Below are 20,448 nucleotides of genomic sequence, written 5' to 3'. Positions count from 1 at the left end.
CTCTGAATAGCTTACAATTCACTGACAGCAAGCAGAAATCGTGTAAAAGGTGAGAAACGGAGTAAAAAAGGTCTCATTAAGGGTATGTGCACACGCTGCGGATTTTGCTGCGGATCCGCAGCGGATTTGACGCTGCGGATCCGCAGCAGTTTTCCCAAAGTTTACAGTACCATGTAAACCTATGGGGAAAAAAAAACGCTGTGCACCTGCTGCGGAAAATTCCGCGCGGAAACGCAGCAGATTATTTTCCGCAGCATGTCAATTCTTTCTGCGGATTCCGCAGCGGTTTTCAACATGCACCAATAGGAAAGTGCAGTTGAAAACCCGCAGAAGAAACCGCGAGAAAATCTGCAGTGAAAACCGCAGTGGTTTTGCACTGCGGATTTTCCAAATCTGCTGCGGAAAAATCCGCAGCAGAATCCGCAACGTGTGCACATACCCTAAAGGGATTCTCCGGAACCAATCGCTTGTGCAGCCGGAGGAGCTGCAATGACGCACTGTGAAATCCGCAGTTGTCTGGTAAGCGGCTGCGAATTCAACTTGCCGGCCCTTTTTGCCTCTCAGGACATCCTCTTCTGAGCAGATATCATGCCATGCTGAGAGTTGTAGTACTGGAACATGTGAGCAGTCACGGGTTTATGTTGTCGCTTAGATCCTCCCTTTCTTAAAGTACATGACTGAGGATGCAGATAGATGAATGACTGCTCCGGAGCACTTAACGTGACTGTGGTGTTGTGTTTTGGTCTCGTGTCTAGCTGCATTTACTACATATCTATGCAATGGCTCCAGTCTGAAGTAGCAGGGCCCGGGGCTATAAGACCAGCGCCCCCTGTCTGTCGTGATGGTACTGTTACTTGTAGCGTAGTCACTATTTATGTTCAGTCTTATTGTCGTCCGTGCTCCAATATTACAGAAATGTCTTGGAGGAGATGACGTGTGGAAGGTCTAGTGTTACCGTCGTATGGTGTGATGGTGGCGCAGCTCTTATAGAGAAATGCATAGACGTGCCGCCACCAGGTGCAAAAGTGACCGCAGGACCTGCCGCCAGAGTGATCAACTTTCTAACATAACAGGAGTGGGAGCGGTTTGTGAAAACGGCAAGTCTGGGAGAAGAGTCCATGGTCAGAGGGAGGGCACATGGGCGGCAGGGTGCACTGTCCTCAGCTGACCATGGACGGCTCATCCCTTTTATTACATAATGCTGAAACAGACAAAAGCGTGTAGAACGAGGTCTAGGATTAGAAATACAGCGCCCCACTGGCTCACGGGCTGTGTCTGCTCCTGCATGGATGTAGTAAGTACTGAGATGCAATACCGCACACAACCTGTGGACTGGCGTGGCGCTGTACTTGGAAGAATATGACCCCTTTCGTCTATCCACATGGCACTGAGTAACAGTGATGCATAGACCGGCCTCAGGAAAATATGAAGCGTCAAGTTCAGGTCAGGAGCCCCCCAGCCGGTCTGAGCTTTGGGGTAGTCCAACCTAAGCCACTGTTATGCAGTTGTGTTCATCCCCCTGTAATGGCAGTGACCCTCTGCGGTGCGGAGGCGACAGGCACTCGCTGATCACGGATGGTACGTGGGCGCATTGTGGGGTGGAACAAGCCGTAATGATGGCGTCCTGCTGGAGGAGCGGAGCGCAGACGCCGCTTTCTTTCACAATTATGTATACACTTGTAATAATAAAATATAAATAATGTGGAAACCTGAAACGCTGCAGACGATCTTTATTGTGTTAAGAATTTCCATAGAGGTGAACGGAGCGCGCCGGCGGCCCATCTCCGGGGCAGGAGACGTGGTGTCACCTCTGGGCTCCGCACATATCCAGCAGATCACGTAGATAGAAGAGGGACAACCCCTTAATAGTCTGACGAGATCCTAACATGAGACTTGTATAACAATATTTATCATGGTATGGCGGATTATCGTGATTTCTGGACTCCTCGCTGCCAGACGAAGGCTCCGCAGTGACGCACTGTGATCTCACGTCTAACCATTCCTTTGGCATCACAAATGGCATGAGACTCAGGCGCCGTAGACTTCAATGCATCTCAAATGCGACTCACCTACAATTTGGACATTTTTTTACAGCACAATCACAGTTCCAAGAGAAATTGCATAGAAGTTTTGTGTCGCGCATCTATTCTCAGAATTGACGTCCTGCAACACTTGTTGCCTTGCAGCTCCAGACTTTTACTGAAATTATATAACTAAAAAATTAAAGACTCAATTTTTTTTTCTATATCGTTAATGTCTCTGCTTGTTGTTAGTATGCTGTCAGCACTATATGTGCTGGAACTTCCTTCACCTCACTTCCCAGCATGCATTGCTCCTGCCAATGTCTTGCAATAAAAACCCACCTGTCTATTGTGCCTGGATGCAGCGTGACAGACGGCAGCGGAAGGGTAAAGCCTGGTCTCTACTGCTGGAGACAGATTACACCTGACAACAGGCAGATGGCAAAAAAAGGGAAATACCTGGTAGCCGGCGCTTTTGGGAACTCTATTAAATGAGATCAAGTCATGTAAAAATCCAGAAGCCAAATAACAAATGATGACGACGGTGAAAATAAGGAGACGCGAAACACGGCCCTGAAGTGTCCATACATTAAATTTATTTTATATACACTTTGTTCTTTTCTTCCAGAATGATCACTATATAATAAATATGTTTCATGATTACAAGACAAGATACACGAGTCCATCTACCCCCCTCCCACATCTACCCTGCAGCAGGACATGATGCGAGCAAATACCCCATACGAGAGCCCCCCCAAAAAGACAGGAAATCATATCCTAGTAATGGCTGCACCCCGGGCGCCAGATCTGCTGAATGCAAAGTCTCCCCCGGCCGAGGACGGATCCACAGCGGCCCGGAGGGCACAAACTAACAACTAAAAAAAAGTAATGAATACATTTGTCAGTAAATGAAGCAGCTCTGGTCCAGGGTGGGCGCTGGGGCCGGGTGGGCATCTTGGCGCCAGTGCACAATACCCTGCATGTACGTGTGGAATGATTACAGTGTGGAACCAGTAGTTTGGGGGTAAAACAATGACATGGACACAGGGGGAGCAGGCAGGGATGGGGGGACAGGGCTGCAGAAAAGAAAGAATGAGATGCACAATACGATGCCCCCTGGGAGACCCGCACAGCCCATATAATGAGGAGACGTCACAATGATACGCGGCACGGAGCAGCGGAGCTTCTGGCGGCGGACATGGGACTGGCAGTTCTCCAGGGGAGAGAAAGGAAGAGATCCAGGTGCGGCCATCAGAACTGAACCCAGCTAGAAGACTGCGGAGCTTGAGAGGACAGACTGCTGGACAGAAGAGAGCGCAAGCAGGTGAAGCCTCAGTCATACATCGCACGGGCAGGAAGAACTGCAAGTCTCAGCATGCCGGAGTGGCCCCACCACCATCGATAATGCCCCGAGTGGAGCACAGAAGCCACGAGAGCAAGGTCAAGTTCAGAGTTGGTGGCAGCGAGACAGAATAGGGCGCTACTGCTGTGCATCACAGAACCCGGCCAAAGAGGAGAGGACAAACAGCCGTTCATCTTACTGCAGGGTTCTGGCCTTTCTTATGTTAAAAATTTTACTTTTCTGTAGACAGTTTTATTAATATCACAATATTATCCTGGGATTTTTGTGAATGAGAAATATCTATATTTATTTATTTTATTACAGAGCAACCACCAAGTGTGAACTTCACCCAAGAGGACGTAGAGCCCAAATCCCATGAACACCAGCACTTATTCCTTATTATACTCCAGAGCTGCACTCACTATTCTGCTGGTGCAGTCACTGTGTACATACATTACATTACTGATCCTGTACTGATCCTGAGTTACAGTTGTGTGAATAAGGGTAGGTGCACACGTTCAGGATTTTTTGCGTTTTTTTCACATTTTTTCGCTATAAAAACGCGATAAAAATGTGAAAAAAAAACGCTTACATATGCCTCCCATTATTTTCAGTGTATTTCGTATATCTTGTGCAAATGTTGCAGTTTTTTCCGCGAAAAAAAATCGCATCGCAGAAAAAAAAGCAACATGTTCATTAATTTGCGGAATCGCGGGGATTCCGCACACATAGGAGTGCATTGATCTGCTTACTTCCCGCATGGGGCTATGCCCACCATGTGGGAAGTAAGCAGATCATGTGCGGTTGGTACCCAGGGTGGAGGAGAGGAGACTCTCCTCCACGGACTGGGCACCATATAATTGGTAAAAAAAAAAAAAGAATTAAAATAAAAAATAGTGATATACTCACATTCTGATGGCCCCGGAGTCTACCCGCCTCTCATCGGTGCATGCTCTCTCTTCCGTTCCTATAGATGCTCTGTGTGAAAGACCTGCGATGACGTCGCGGTCATGTGACCTCGACGTCATCGCAGGTCCTACACACAAAGCAACAGCTGAGGAGATCGGGGGCCATCAGAGGGTGAGTATAACCTTTTTTTTATTTTTTTTATTATTTTTAACATTGTATCTTTTTACTTTTGATGCTGCATAGGCTGCATCTATAGTACAAAGTTGGTCACACTTGTCAAACACTATGTTTGACAAGTGTGACCAACCTGTCAATCAGTTTTCCAAGCGATGCTACAGATCGCTTGGAAAACTTTAGCATTCTGCAAGCTAATTACGCTTGCAAAATGCTAAAAAAAAAACACGGAAAAAACGGGAAAAAAAACGCGAAAAGAAGCATGCGGATTTCTTGCAGAAAATTTCCGGTTTTCTTCAGGAAATTTCTGCAAGAAATCCTGACGTGTGCACATACCCTAAGTGTTCACCCCCTTCCTGATTTCCTATTCTTTTGCATGTTTGAAACAGTTAGAGGTTTCCGATCACTAAACAAATGTAAATATTAGACAAAGACAACACAAATAATCACAAAATGCAGTTTTTAAATAAAGGTCTTTATTATTAAATGAAAAAGAAATCCAAACCTACAGGGTCCTGTGTGAGGAAGTGACTGCCCCCTAAACCTAATAACAGGCTGGGCTGCCCTTAGCAGCAACAACTGCAATCAAGTGTTTGCGATAACTGGCAATGAGTCTTTTACAACGCTCTGGAGGGATTTTGGCCGCTCATCTTTGCAAAATTGTTGTTATTCAGCCACACTGAAGGGTTTACGAGTAGGAGCCACCATTTCAAGGTCACAGCATATCAATCGGATTAAGGTCAGTACTTTGACTAGGCCACTGCAAAGTATTAATTTTGTTATTAAGCCATTCAGAGTTGGACTTGCTGGAGTATTTTGGACCATTGTCCTGCTGCATAACCCAAGTGAGCTTCAGCTTGAAGTCACAAACAGATGGCCGGACATTCTCCTTCAGGATTTTTTGGTAGGCAGCAGAATTCATGGTTCCATTTACCACAGCAAGTCTTCCAGGTCCTGAAGCCGCAAAACAGCCCCAGACTATCACACTACCACCACCATATTTTACTGTTGGTATGATGTTCCTTTATTGAAATGCTGTGTTACTTATACCCCAGATATAATGGGCCATTCATCTTCCAAAAAGTTCAACTTTTGTCTCATCAGTCCAAGGAGTATTCTCCCAAAAGTCTTGGGGATCATCAAGATGTTTCCTGACAAAACTGAGACGAGCGTTTATGTTCTTATTGCTCAGCAGCGGTTTTCGTCTTGGAACTCTGCCATGCAGGCCATTTTTGCGCAGTCTCTTTCTTTTGGTGGAGTCATGAAAACTGACCTTAATTAGAGCACGTGAGGCCTGCAATTCTTTGGATGTTGTTGTAGGATCTTTTATGACCTCTTGGATTAGTTGTAACTGTACTTTTGGGGTAATTTTGGTTGGCCGGACACTCCTGGGAAGGTTCACCACTGCTCCATGATTTCGCCTTTTGTGGATAATGGCTCTCACTGTGCAGACTGATAGATCTCAATTACTTTGCTTCTCATTTGTTCCAGAATTTCTTTGGAGCACGGCATGATGTCTAACTTTTGAGGACATTTTGGTCTACTTCACCTTGTCAGGCAGGTCCTATTTAAGTGATTTCTTGATTGAGAACAGGTGTGGCAGTAAACAGGCCTGGGTGTGGCTAGGGAATGTGAACTAAGCTTCCCGAAGATATGAAACTACTAAACCACAGTTAATGTATGTTTCAAGGCGAGGGGGGCAATGACGTTTTCACACAGGGCCTGTACGTTTGGGTTTCTTTTTCCCTTAATAATAAAGGCCTTCATTTAAAAACTGCATTTTTTGTTTACTTGTGCTATTTTTGTCTAATATTTACATTTGGTTGGTGATTTTAAATATTTAAGTGTGACAAACATGCAAAAGAATAGGAAATCAGGAAGGGGGCAAATACTTTTTCACAACTGTACATCCTGAACTATTCTCCAGAGCTGCACTCACTATTCTGTTGGTGCAGTCACTGTGTACTTACATTACGTTACTTATTCTCACCTGCTGGCAGTATTAAAATCACCCCACAGGTCAGCGGAGGCAGGGGCAGCTTTAGGAGGTGGCAGCGGGGATCCCAAATCTAGCAGAATGTCTGGGGGGGGAAAAAAAAAAAAAATGATAAAAAAAATATTTACACTCACCCCAATTTGCAATTTAATAATTTAGGTCCACTAGGGGCGCTGCTTTGGAGGGTTACACTTGCTGACAGGTTACAGCTGAACACTGGGATCAGCTTGTTGTTAGGTAACCATTCCTTAAAACAAGAAGGGTAAAGGACCCCTGACATTTTTTCCAGTTTACAGCCCCTTCCCTTTTGGCTTTAGGATCCAATTTGCCAAAAACGAGCGATTAGGTTTATGAGATGATATTTGCCTGGTGGGCGACGGCGCACGCACCTGGGCTGGTGGGCGACGGCGCACGCACCTGGGCTGGTGGGCGACGGCGCACGCACCTGGGCTGGTGGGCGACGGCGCACGCACCTGGGCTGGTGGGCGACGGCGCACGCACCTGGGCTGGTGGGCGACGGCGCACGCACCTGGGCTGGTGGGCGACGGCGCACGCACCTGGGCTGGTGGGCGACGGCGCACGCACCTGGGCTGGTGGGCGACGGCGCACGCACCTGGGCTGGTGGGCGACGGCGCACGCACCTGGGCTGGTGGGCGACGGCGCACGCACCTGGGCTGGTGGGCGACGGCGCACGCACCTGGGCTGGTGGGCGACGGCGCACGCACCTGGGCTGGTGGGCGACGGCGCACGCACCTGGGCTGGTGGGCGACGGCGCACGCACCTGGGCTGGTGGGCGACGGCGCACGCACCTGGGCTGGTGGGCGACGGCGCACGCACCTGGGCTGGTGGGCGACGGCGCACGCACCTGGGCTGGTGGGCGACGGCGCACGCACCTGGGCTGGTGGGCGACGGCGCACGCACCTGGGCTGGTGGGCGACGGCGCACGCACCTGGGCTGGTGGGCGACGGCGCACGCACCTGGGCTGGTGGGCGACGGCGCACGCACCTGGGCTGGTGGGCGACGGCGCACGCACCTGGGCTGGTGGGCGACGGCGCACGTACCTGGGCTGGTGGGCGTGTTACTGGGGGGAGGAGTAACATGATTCGATATTGGAGTCGTCAAGGGGACAGTTGGTGTTGGGATTTTTCCCCCTGGAGGAGGAGGAAGCAGAGCGATGCCCCCAGTGCCTGCATTCCCCCGGGGCTTACAGGAACCATCTTTCTTCTTTATGTTCTGCTAAAAAATAAAAAAAAAAAAAAGTTTAAGAAATTGCAGCCATTTTTTTTAAAGGAGTTTTGTAAAAACAGGAGACTATGCGCTCATCCTCTTATTAAACATTATAGCAGGATTCCTAATTCTATTGTTTACCTCTTGTAGCCTTGGCTAACGGCCACTTCAGCAGTCTGATCAGCGATGGCCGTCTCCTAGGCAAGGAGCGCAGCACTTACAAGCCCAGCTGCTCTAAAGCTCATCCCAGCTTGAGGGTCCCTGTGCTACACCAATTCCGTAGAGATAATGCAGCTTATTTTTACAGCTTGGGGGGAGCGTACCAGTCAGACCACTGAAATAGCGATCATCAGGAGCTCAGTGCCCCCCACTGGCAACCAGGAAGTCGGGAGGACGGAGAGGGGCACGTTCCCAAAGAAATAGGATGAGAAAACATTGACCCCACATAGGACCCCAAAGCGGAGCGGACACATGACGCACATACCCCGATGTTCAGCTTGATTGTCTGGCCTTCTTTAAATCCCAAATCCAGCTTGGGTTGATTGTCCTGCCCTTGGGGTTCTTTGGAGAAATCAGATTCCTGCTTCACCCACCTGTGAGGAGAGAAAAATTACAGTATGACTTAGTTTCCTGACATTTTGTCACATTTCTATCAGTTCCTAGTGAAAACTATTGAGGCGGCCATTCCCCATGTACCCCCATGTGGGGTGGTCCCAGAAAGCTCCCATATTACTTGGGTGTAAATCTGCCCAGTTCTGCAGGGACTCCTATAAGGACAGTGCAGCGCTGTCCCCTGTGGTGGCGGCCATACTGGTTGTCAGCTAGACAGAAAATGACAGGATCTGATGTTATTAGAGGGGTATTTCTGCCTGTAGGGTGATGGAATGTCACCACTTCACTATAAATGGGGTCCGATCTCTGGGACCCCCAGCCAAGTGACGGAACAGGAGCAATGAGGGGGTCACACTGTATACTGCAAGTCTCCTTGTAGGTTTATATTCCTTACTAGTTGCAGGATTTTTACCAAATAGTCAAATCTTATACAGGAAATTTTACTGCAAAAAAAAAGAAAAAAAAGACAGACAAATCCTGTTGTGGCATTAGAGGGGGCCTGGACTCGCGCTCACTTGAAGTGATCCTGTAAGGATACATTGAAGTCGAAAGCGTCCCCCCGATCTGCAAACCCGATGCCGATGAAGGCGCTTCTTCCTGGGGGAGAGAAGTAACGATGAGATGGAGGGAGATGCCGAGATGTGCGGACCCCGGGCTGCCCGTTACCCCACCTGTATGTGCATCTGCAGTGCACCCCATGGGGGGGACTATTCCCAGAATTATCCACGTGGGATGTTATTCCTGCCGTGATGTCATGGCTGCGGGGTGACACATGATGGGACTACAAATCAGAAAAGCCGGCAGTTAGGAGGCGGGGGCAGGGCTTGTGTCCGGTGGCCATGGACTACTGAGGGGGCCGCTGGATCGGGGTCCTGCAAATTGACTCGCTCATCACCAGAATTAACCCTTTAAGGACAAGTCCATATTTTTGCATAAGGGGCATGCTTCGTTTTATCTCCCCCATCTTGTACTCCAAATTGGGAAATTCTATTTCTACCAGGATGACATTTGTCCTGAAGGGGTTAAAGGGAGATCATCTGACAGAGCAGAGATTCTATTCCACCAGCGAGCCTCCTTGCTGACGCACACAAATCTGCTGCCGCTTCCTCCACATCAGCACTTACTTATCACTCACCGTTTCCGTCCTGAATCCTGATCACAAAGTAACGGCTGGAATCCGTCACCGTCTCCACCGCAATCCCAGGAAACTGATCCACTGGAGCCTGAGCAAAGAGCTCCCCTGGAGAGAGACGCGAGGTGTCAGGCAGAGGGGCCTCGCTGCAGGGACCGGCTATGACATGAATGGCCGCTCTGTAGGGATCAGTGCAGACCCCATAGCTGCCCCCCGTGTGCTCAGCACAGACTGCAAGACCCAACAACGTCACCGAGGCTTGTGCATCCCTCCACCTCCACTAAGAGAAGTCAGTGACCAGACAGATATCTGGGGTGCCAGCGTCTCACGCACGCACTGTTACCCCCGACACGTCCATGTCATACCCCGCTCTGTATAATGAGGGGCGACAGCTCTCTAATAGGCTCAATTCTTAACTATTTCCAAGATCTCTGATTGATGTCACTCAATAATCCTTCCCCGAAAGAAAGGAGGCGAGGGGGGGCAGAGAGGGAGGAGAACAGAAAGCGGGTGAAGAGGGAAGGGTGAGATGACGGGAGGTGTAGTCGGGGGGTGAGATGACGGGAGGTGTAGTCGGGGGGTGAGATGACGGGAGGTGTAGTCGGGGGGTGAGATGACGGGAGGTGTAGTCGGGGGGTGAGATGACGGGAGGTGTAGTCGGAGGGTGAGATGACGGGAGGTGTAGTCGGCGGGTGAGATGACGGGAGGTGTAGTCGGGGGGTGAGATGACGGGAGGTGTAGTCGGGGGGTGAGATGACGGGAGGTGTAGTCGGGGGGTGAGATGACGGGAGGTGTAGTCGGGGGGTGAGATGACGGGAGGTGTAGTCGGGGGGGTGAGATGACGGGAGGTGTAGTCGGGGGGGTGAGATGACGGGAGGTGTAGTCGGGGGGTGAGATGACGGGAGGTGTAGTCGGGGGGTGAGATGATGGAGGTGTAGTCGGGGGGTGAGATGACGGGAGGTGTAGTCGGGGGGTGAGATGACGGGAGGTGTAGTGGGGGTGTGAGATGACGGGAGGTGTAGTCGGGGGGTGAGATGACGGGAGGTGTAGTCGGGGGGTGAGATGACGGGAGGTGTAGTCGGGGGGTGAGATGACGGGAGGTGTAGTCTGGGGTGAGATGATGGGAGGTGTAGTGGGGGTGTGAGATGACGGGAGGTGTAGTCGGGGGGTGAGATGACGGGAGGTGTAGTCGGGGGGTGAGATGACGGGAGGTGTAGTCGGGGGGTGAGATGATGGGAGGTGTAGTCGGGGGGTGAGATGATGGAGGTGTAGTCGGGGGGTGAGATGATGGAGGTGTAGTCGGGGGGTGAGATGACGGGAGGTGTAGTCGGGGGGTGAGATGATGGGAGGTGTAGTCGGGGGGTGAGATGATGGAGGTGTAGTCGGGTTGTCGGTACCTGACAGCTTGTCCTCCAGTTTGATGAAGGCCACCTTCCCTTTGGAGGTCAGCCGCATCCTCCCCGTCCAGTCCGGCTGATCCAGCTTCCAGTCCGAGGCCCTGAGGACACACCGTGCAGTCAGGACTATGGTGACCCAGCGCCCTGTCCACACTGCTGCTCCGCCTCTCACCTGTATCCCCGGTTGGACGCTCTCGGCGGGATCCGGTATACGCTGATCTCAGGCTTCACACACAGCACGGACTCGTACTCAGCCTCCGCCGCCATCTTTACCGAACCTACCTACCAGCTGACAGGCCGACTTCCGTCATCACCATGGAGACAGCATCCGGCCGCCATCTTCACCGTCACCTGAGACACGTGACAGCAGACGCCGCATTCCAGCTCTACAGGTGACGTCATGTGCAGTACCTACATCCTGACTGTGAGTGTCGCTGTCGCACTTCTGGCGATCTGTGTATCTGTTACTGCTCGGCTTTGCCTCTGCTACAGTGTAAATGCCGTCATGCGACAGCGACGCCCACAGGCCATAGTTGGAACTGACGGAGTGCAATCTTCACCGGCTCCTATACATCGGCTGTGACGCTGCACAAAAGCAAACAAGGCGTCCAGCCGTGACAGAAAACTTCACCAACGTGTTCACACAGCGTACAAGGTTCCAGGGGCAGTAAAAATATCGCATCAAGGCAAAGCTGACTCGTTTCGGACATAGAACTGTCCTTATACATGGAAAGGCATGGGATTTTCTATGTCTGAAACGCCCCATTTTGCCTTGGTGCAATATTTTAATGTCCCTGGAACCTATTATGCTGTTACTAATAAACTGGTAAAGTTTTATTTTCACTCGGCTACACACCTTCGTCTTCTTCATAGAGGGTCCTGTGCCTGATGCGTCCTCACTTAGTCATCAAACACTACAAGTCCCAGCATGTACAAACACACCATGGTCTGCTGGGGAGAGATGAGAGTCCGCCAAAAATTGTTTTAAATAAAACTTTCTAATTTTTCTGATTTTTTTTTTAAATATTGAATTGCTGAAAAAGTCTGAACGTTTCCATTCACTGAGAGCAAGCAGAGCTCCTGAAGATGATCGTGTGGAGAAGCCATTATTGAGGAGTCAGCGATGTGTCCTCTGGGACCCCCACAATCCTGAAATACAAGCATAGCGGGGCCCCAGTTTATGCCCATAGGTTCCTCTTCGCCTTTTGTTTTCCCTCCTCACCTTCGCAGAGCGATCATGTCTTTATTTTCCCGTCAGTTGCGTTGTGTTTGGTCTTGTATTTTCCGTCATGAGTCGTAGTTTTCATCGTCACCATTTTGGGGTCCATACAACTTTCTCATCTTTTTGTCCTATTATTTTGGGAGGTGATGTGACCATAAAACAGCATCTCTGACACATATTTTTTTCCATTTCAGCGTTCACTGCGTCAGATAAATACGATATTATATTACTTCAGACAATATCGCAGCGAATTGTGAACTCACCCATCTACGAATCCGAGCCACAGGCCTCATAGGTGCACAAACATGGCGGACGCGGGCTCCTTCAGTTGCCCCCCTGGCTTCCATGACAACGCCATCAGCACATCCCAATCATGCGAGGCTGGAAAGCACCGCGTCCCCCATTTTTAAACTCTTAATTGTCCCTGGCACGACTGACCGTATTTACATTTATACTTATTTATGGGGCTGGTTTGGGGGTCTGTATTTAGAGTGGGATTGTATTTATTTAGGGGGTCTGGTCTGAAGTCTTTTTTTAGGGTGTCTAGGGTCTGTTTTTGGAGGCTCTTGGTTCATGTATTAGGTTATGCTTTTAAAGGCTGTGTATTTAGAGGAGGATTTGGGTTTGTATTTTTTAGGGGGTCTGGTCTGGGGTCTGGGTTTGGAAAGTCTGAGCTAGTATTTGTTTAGGGAGTTTGGTGTCTCTATTTGGAGGGTCAGGGTTTGTATTTTTTAGGGGGTCTGTTCTGGGGTAAAACTATTTAAAAAAAAAAATATATATACTAGCTGTACTACCCGGCTTCGCCCGGGTTAATGACTGCTGTTAGCAAAATAGAATGTGTTAACAAAAATTTATTCTGCACACAAAAACCACAAAACAAATAGATAGAAATGTAATTATTAAAAGGCAAAAACTAAGCAAATAGAAGCATTTCACAACATATATTAGCTTTGTTATACTGAGAATGTCTTTGTTGCCTATATTAACCAATCAGAGCTCAGGTTAATTAACTGTAGCAAAATAGAAGCTGAGCTGTGATTGGTTGCTATTGGCAGCCTGATAAATCCCCAGCCAACAGGAAGCCCTCCCCCCTGGCAGTATATATTAGCTCACACATACACATAATAGACAGGTCATGTGACTGACAGCTGCCGTATTTCCTATATGGTACATTTGTTGCTCTTGTAGTTTGCTTATTAATCAGATTTTTATTTTTGAAGGACAATACCAGACTTGTGTGTGTTTTAGGGCGAGTTTTATGTGTCAAGTTGTGTGTGTTGAGTTGCGTGTGGCGACATGCATGTAGCGACTTTTGTGAGATGAGTTTTGTGTGGCGACATGCGTGTAGCAACATTTTGTGTGTTGAGTTGCATGTGACAGGTTAGTGTAGCAAGTTGTGTGCAGCAAGATTTGTGCATGGCGAGTTTTGCGCGTGGCGAGTTTTATGTGTGGTGCATTTTGAGTATGTGCAAGTTTTGTGTGAGGCAACTTTTGCATGTGGTGCAACTTTTGTACATGTGGCAATTTTTCTGTGTGTGCAAGTTTTGCATGAGGTGAGTTTTCCATGAGGTGAGTTTTGCACGTGTGGCGAGTTTTGCGTGAGCCTAGTTTTGCATATGGCGAGTTTTGCATGTAGCGAGTTTTGAGTGGTGACTTTTGTGTTTCGACTTTTATGTGGCGAGGTTGGTGTGTGTGTGTGGTGAAATGTGTGCTGAGGGTGGTATATGTGTTCAAGCACGTGGTAGTGTGTGGCGCATTTTGTGTTTGTGTTCATATCCCCGTGTGTGGTGAGTATCCCATGTCGGGGCCCCACCTTAGCAACTGTACGGTATATACTCTTTGTCGCCATCGCTCTCATTCTTTAAGTCCTCATTGTTCACATCTGGCAGCTGTCAATTTTCCTCCAACACTTTTCCCTTCACTTTTTCCCCATTATGTAGATAGGAGCAAAATTGTTTGGTGAATTGGAACGCGCGGGGTTAAAATTTCACCTCACAACATAGCCTATGACGCTCTCGGGGTCCAGACGTGTGACTGTGCAAAATTTTGTGGCTGTAGCTGCGACGGTACAGATGCCAATCCCGGACATACACACATACATACATACACACATTCAGCTTTATATATTAGATATACCTGTATGTAATCTCCTGTATATAGTATATACCTGTGTGTCATCTCACCTATATATAGTATATATCTGTGTGTCATCTCCTGTATATAGTATATACCTGTATGTCATCTCCTCCTATACATAGCATATACCTGTGTCATCTCCTCCTGTATATACTATATACCTGTAGGTAATCTGCTCCTGTATATAGTATATACCTGTGTGTCATCTCCTCCTGTATATAGTATATACCTGTATGTCATCTCCTCCTGTATGTAGTATGTACCTGTATGTCATCTCCTCCTCTATATAGTATATACCTGTGTGTCATCTCTCCTGTATATAGTATATATCTGTGTGTCATCTCCTCCTGTATATAGTATATACCTGTGTGTCATCTCCCCTGTAAATAGTATATACCTGTGTGTCATCTCCTGTATATAGTATATAGCTGTATGCCATCTCCTCCTGTATTAGCCCTCGTTCACACGTTATTTGGTCAGTATTTTTACCTCAGTATTTGTAAGCTAAAATGGCAGCCTGATAAATCCCCAGCCAACAGTAAGCCCACCCCCTGGCAGTATATATTAGCTCACACATACACATAATAGACTGGTCATGTGACTGACAGCTGCCGGATTCCTATATGGTACATTTGTTGCTCTTGTAGTTTGTCTGCTTATTAATCAGATTTTTATTTTTGAAGGATACCAGACTTGTGTGTGTTTTAGGGCGAGTTTCGTGTGTCAAGTTGTGTGTGTTGAGTTGCGTGTGGCGACATGCATGTAGGGACTTTTGTGAGATGAGTTTTGTGTGGCGACATGCGTGTAGCAACTTTTTGTGTGTCGAGTTGCATGTGACAGGTTAGTGTAGCAAGTTGTGTGCAGCAAGTTTTGCGCATGGCGAGTTTTGCGCGTGGCGAGTTTTATGTGTGGTGCCTTTTGAGTATGTGCAAGTTTTGTGTGAGGCAACTTTTGCATGTGTTGCAACTTTTGTGCATGTGGCAATTTTTCTGCGTGTGGCAATTTTTCTGCGTGTGCAAGTTTTGCGTGTGGCGAGTTTTGCACGTGTGGCGAGTTTTGCATGTGGAGAGTTTTGCGCGTGGCGAGTTTTGAGCGGCGACTTTTGTGTTTCTACTTTTATGTGGCGAGGTTGGTGTATGTGTGGTGAAATGTGCACTGAGGGTGGTATATGTGTTCGAGCACGTGGTAGTGTGTGGCGCATTTTGTGTGTGTGTTCATATCCCCGTGGTGGTGTGATTATCCCATGTTGGGGCCCCACCTTAGCAACTGTACAGTATATACTCTTTGGTGCCATCGCTGTCATTCTTTAAGTCCCCCTTGTTCACATCTGGCAGCTGTTAATTTGCCTCCAACACTTTTCCTTTCATTTTTTCCCCATTATGTAGATAGGGGCAAAATTGTTTGGTGACTTGGAAAGCGCGGGGTTAAAATTTCACCTCACAATATAGCTTTGACGCTCTCAGGGTCCAGACGTGTGACTGTGCAAAATTTTGTGCCTGTAGCTGCGACGCCTCCAACACTTTTCCTTTCACTTTTTCCCCATTATGTAGATAGGGGCAAAATTGTTTGGTGAATTGGAAAGCGCGGGGTTAAAATTTCACCTCACAACATAGCCTATGACGCTCTCGGGGTCCAGACGTGTGACTGTGCAAAATTTTGTGGCTGTAGCTGCTACGGTTCAGATGCCAATCCCGGACATACATACATACATACATACATACACACACACACACATTCAGCTTTATATATTAGATAAGGATCACGAGGTTACGGCGACAGTGTGGAGCCAGAAGACCGCAGCGTCTGAATGCTCCTACTCCGGCGCTGAGAAGAAGCTCTTCTCCTTCATTTTAAATGTGTTTATTTCTTCTGGCAGAACAGGGGTTAATCGGCCATGTTGGAAATCCCTGTGCTCACAGCTGTGCTCGGTAGCCCCTTTATAATCTGGGCTCTGTTACAAATCCTTGTCAGAGCTACATTGGGTGCATGGATAAAGGTGGGAGAGGAGCACATATGAGAAGGAGAGTTGAAGGAGTTATTAGTGACTGTTGCTTGGTTTGTATGCGTGGTAATTCCTTATCTGTGTCTGTTTTGGTTTATTCCCCTACCTCCACACCCCGGTGCATTCCTCTGTTATTTGTGAGTGAATATTTTGTATGCCGTGAGTTTTTTGTTAACCCTTGTGGAGCGCCCCCCACCGTCGCAGGGCCGAGGGGTACCCAGTACCGGGCCTCTCTGTCTCGGTTCTGGGAGTGTCACGGTGGCTAGACCCGGTCCGTGACCCTGCTGAGGGGCATCCAGTGAAAGTTGAGAATGATGTGGTGTGGTGCAGGTCGCGATGAATAACGAGGACACAAGGTTGCACTCTCTTTACCTCTTTACTGAAGGCTTCAGGATCCTCAATCCGGAGTACGGTTAACTGGGCTGTCTGAGACCGGCCGGTCCGAAGGCACATCCAGAGCTCCCTTTACAGGTGGAAATCTGTGCCTACCTTCTAGCGCTTGTGTGTTGTAGTACTTCCCTGCTGAGGACCTCGGGATAGTCCTCACAACTGTTGCGTCTGTTTCTGAAGTTCCCTCACAACTGATTCTGATGTTCTTCTCCGTCCCCCAGATGATATGGCTAGGACGCACCCGTATGACGGGTAGGCCTGGAGGTCTTCCGGGACCTTAGAGTCGCCCCTCTCCAACTGTTGCCCCCTATGTCTGCTTAGGTGATTTAGGTGAGACAGCCCGCCTATAACTGACTGTCCTGCCGTTGGTTTGAAGTTAGGCCTGGAGCTCTATACTTCCTCGGCGTTCCGGCCACCGGCTACGCTCCTCAGTAGGATGTTGCCTTGGTCTTACAGCACGACTCCTACTGGTGTTTCTCCTTGTTGCGTCGATCTCGTTTTTCACTCAGCACAATAAACCTCGCTTCTTGTCCTTTCTTGGGGTACCGCCGCTATAAAGTGCAGGCGCGGTCCCGTAACGTTCTTTCCTTTTTCGCTAGGCCTCTGTCAGGATCCCACCCCTGACAGGGACCCCCCTGAATCTTCCCCCTGCAACACCCTCTGCCACAGGATGTTGCCTGGTTCCAACCCAGTCAGCTTCTGTTCTAACTTCCTATCTAACCCCCAGTTTTACCAGACTGTGAGGAGTGGCCTAATAAATAGCTCCCCCTGGAGGCCAGACTGTGAAGTGTATTGGTGTCTGTGATACCTGGTCAGGTGAACTCCTTCAGTGCCATCAGACGTACCATCACTCCCCTTAGTGGCGGAGCATCAGTACTGCAACGACCAGGACTCTGGGGCGCTGCACTTGTCTGTGTTGCCTTGTTTGTCAGGTTGGTGTACTACGGTGCACAGCAGCGCCCCCTCTTCCCTGGGTGAGGCAGCAGAACAGATGGAGAGCTAACTCAGGAGATAAGGTAAGGGCAGAGGCCCCGGCATCTCCACCTTCAGAAGTTTCCCAGGGAGCAGGGTGCCCCCTAGTGTTAGTGCCAGGGAAGGAGTCCCGGGTCACCGACAGCTGTGACAATAAGTTCATACTCCCGCACCACCTTTTCCAAGTACGTTAATAGAATCTAAAAAAAAAAACATTTGTTACGCAACTCTCCCTACTGATATCAGAGTATCAGTTATGGTGAATGCAAAATTCAGGAAAAAAAAACATTGAAATGGCGGAATTGTTGTTTTATGGACATTTCGACCTCCCCAAAAACTGGTATTTAAAGATCAGAATTTTTATGGATACCAAAATGGTGACCACAAAAACGATGGCTTTACCGGAAAATACAAGACAGGACGTAAAATAAAGAAGTGATCGCTCTGAGAAGCTGAGGAGGAAAATGAAGCGGCCCCCAAGCGCAGGGCAGCGGGGTACTCGGATCCGGGTCTCTCGGTTCTGGGGATGTCACAGTGGCCTGACCCGGTCCGTGGCCCTGCTAAGGGGCGCCCAATTAAAGGTGTAGGTGAGAGTTTGTCAAGTGTTCGTGACGCCACCTGTGGTATTCAGTCAGGGTGACCGACGCTGCTAGGGGTCCGCTGAGGTGATGGAATGGCAGCTAGATGTAACTTCCCACAGGTGAAGTATGTCCTCAGGGCTTCCCTTGATGAGTAGACGGTAATGGTGCAGGTCGCAGTAAATGACGAGGACACAGGGTTGCAGTCTCTTTACCTTTTTACTGAAGACTTCGGCATCCGCAATCCAGAGTACTGCTAACAGGGCTGGCTGAGACCGGCCGGTCTGAAGGCACATCCAGAGTTCCCTTTGCAGGTGGAAATCAGTAGCCTTCCTACCAGCGCCTGGGTGTTGTAGTACCTCCCTGCTGAGCACCATGGGATAGTCCTCACAACTGTCGTGTATGTTTCTGTTCTTTCTCTCTCCGTCCCCCAGATGATATGGATAGGACGCACCCGTATGACGGGGTAGGCCTGGAGCTATTTTATAGGGACCCTAGAGACGCCCCTCTCCCACAATTGCCTCCGTTGTCTTCATTAGGTGATTTAGGTGAGACAGCCAACCTAGAGTTAACTGCCCTGCCGTAGTTCAAAGTAATGCGTAGAGCCCAATACTTCCTCGGCGTTCCGGCCACCGGCTACGCGCCTCAGAATGATGTTGCCGATCTCGGGGCACGACTCCTCCTGGTTTTACCTCCTTTGTGATGTGATCTCGTTTCTCACTTCTCCACAATATACTTCGCTTCTTGTCCTTTCTTAAGATGCCGCCGCAATGAACTGCAGGCGCGGCTCCGTAATGATCTGTCCTTTTCACTAGGCCTCTGCCAGGATCCCACCCCTGACAGGGACCTCCCTGGATCTTCCCAAGCAACGCTCTCCTCTCACTAGATGTTACCTGGGCAAAACCCAGTCAGCTTCTCCCTAACTTCCTATCCAACCCCCAGTTTTACCAGAGTGTGAGAAGTGGCCTAATGCATAGAACCCTTTGCTCCCCCTGGTGGCCGGAGTGTGAAGTGTAATGTGTGACTGTGATACCTGGTCAGGCGAACTCCTTTAGTGCCATCAGACGTAACGTCACTCCCCTTAGTGGCAGAGCGACGTTACTGCAACGACCAGGACTCTGGGGCGCTGCAAAAAGATGGAAGAGAAAAGGAGGGAACTCTGCCTGGGCCGCCCCACAATCACAGTGTCACCTCACAGGCCTGAATTTTCCAAGACTTTCCAACATTTCCTAATACAATTCTGTCATATACGGGCAATGCCGCGAGGAGAAAAGCAACCAAAAATGTAAGAAGGTTGGTGCTGAGATGAGAGGCTGCTTCTTCTCGTTTTTCCCCAGAGATTTATTGAATCAGCAGTTTCTGTATTTGCATTAAATGTATTTTTAGATTTTGGCCTAAAATGTCGAAGAAAAGCAGAAGTTTAATGCGAGTTCTGGTTTGTCACATGGCGGCCGCTTCCCACACAGCGGCTTTCAGCAGCTCCAACAATGGACAGGATCTCCCACTGCATGGAAAAGACCCAGAAAGCGAGAGTCTGTGCAGGAAGCTGCCGCCATTCAAAGAAGCCGACCTGAAGATTTGTCTGCGGCTGATTAACCAGAATTTCAGGCTATCGACTCCATATTGTGTGTAGGATCCTCTACAGACCCCAGATCAGACACCTACAACAACAAATACAAGCCCAGACCCCCCAAATATAGAGCCCCAACCAGCCCCTATAAACAAATACAAAACCCAGACCCTCAAAATATATACAACACAACCAGCCCCTATAAACAAATACAAAACCCAGACCCTCCAAATATAGACCCCGCAACCAGCCCCTATAAAGAAATGCAAAACTCAGACCCTGCAAATATATACAACTCAACCAGCCCCTATAAACAAATATAAAACCCAGATCCTCCAAATATAGACCTCGCAACCAGCCCCTATAAACAAATATAAAACCCAGACCCTCCAAATATATACAACGCAACTAGCCTCTATAAACAAATACAAACCCAGACCCTCCAAATATATACAACGCAACTAGCTTCTATAAACAAATACAAACCCAGACCGCAGACTAGACCCCTTAGACAGACACTGACCCAGACCACTCCCCTAAACAAATACTAACCCAGACCCTCCAAATACAGACCCCAGACCACTTCCCTTAACAAATACAGACCCCAGACCACTCCCCTTAACAAATACAGACCCCTAAACAAATACTAACCCAGACCCTCCAAATACACACCCTAGAACAATCCCCCTAAACAAATACAAACCCAAATCCTTCTCCAAACACGGACCCTTTAAATACATAACTTAGATCAACCCCCTTAGTAAATAA

The 20,448-nt window shown here is 48.8% G+C and overlaps 1 protein-coding gene across 4 annotated transcripts; it reads right to left on the bottom strand.

Annotated features, from left to right (window-relative positions):
* Positions 1–2,595: 2,595 nt before the first annotated feature.
* On the bottom strand, positions 2,596–11,243 carry NECAP1 (NECAP endocytosis associated 1). 4 transcript variants are annotated; one of them, XM_077258164.1, is made up of 8 exons: positions 10,983–11,243; positions 10,811–10,911; positions 9,417–9,521; positions 8,797–8,878; positions 8,154–8,262; positions 7,504–7,678; positions 6,437–6,527; positions 2,596–3,321 (listed from the first exon to the last, which is right to left on the bottom strand). In XM_077258164.1, exons 1-8 carry the CDS (start codon positions 11,075–11,077, stop codon positions 3,273–3,275), a joined length of 807 nt encoding a protein of 268 aa, XP_077114279.1. In that variant the 5' UTR covers positions 11,078–11,243; the 3' UTR covers positions 2,596–3,272. The 4 variants fall into 4 exon arrangements, with proteins under 4 accessions (XP_077114279.1, XP_077114280.1, XP_077114278.1 ...); XM_077258165.1 differs by having other exon boundaries at positions 2,596–3,318; positions 10,983–11,169; XM_077258163.1 differs by having other exon boundaries at positions 7,504–7,675; positions 10,983–11,092.
* Positions 11,244–20,448: the final 9,205 nt, after the last annotated feature.

Source organism: Ranitomeya variabilis, chromosome 4 (assembly GCF_051348905.1).
Source record: "Ranitomeya variabilis isolate aRanVar5 chromosome 4, aRanVar5.hap1, whole genome shotgun sequence".
Lineage (NCBI taxonomy): Eukaryota > Metazoa > Chordata > Amphibia > Anura > Dendrobatidae > Ranitomeya > Ranitomeya variabilis.
This window is presented reverse-complemented; position numbering and strand designations above follow the sequence as displayed.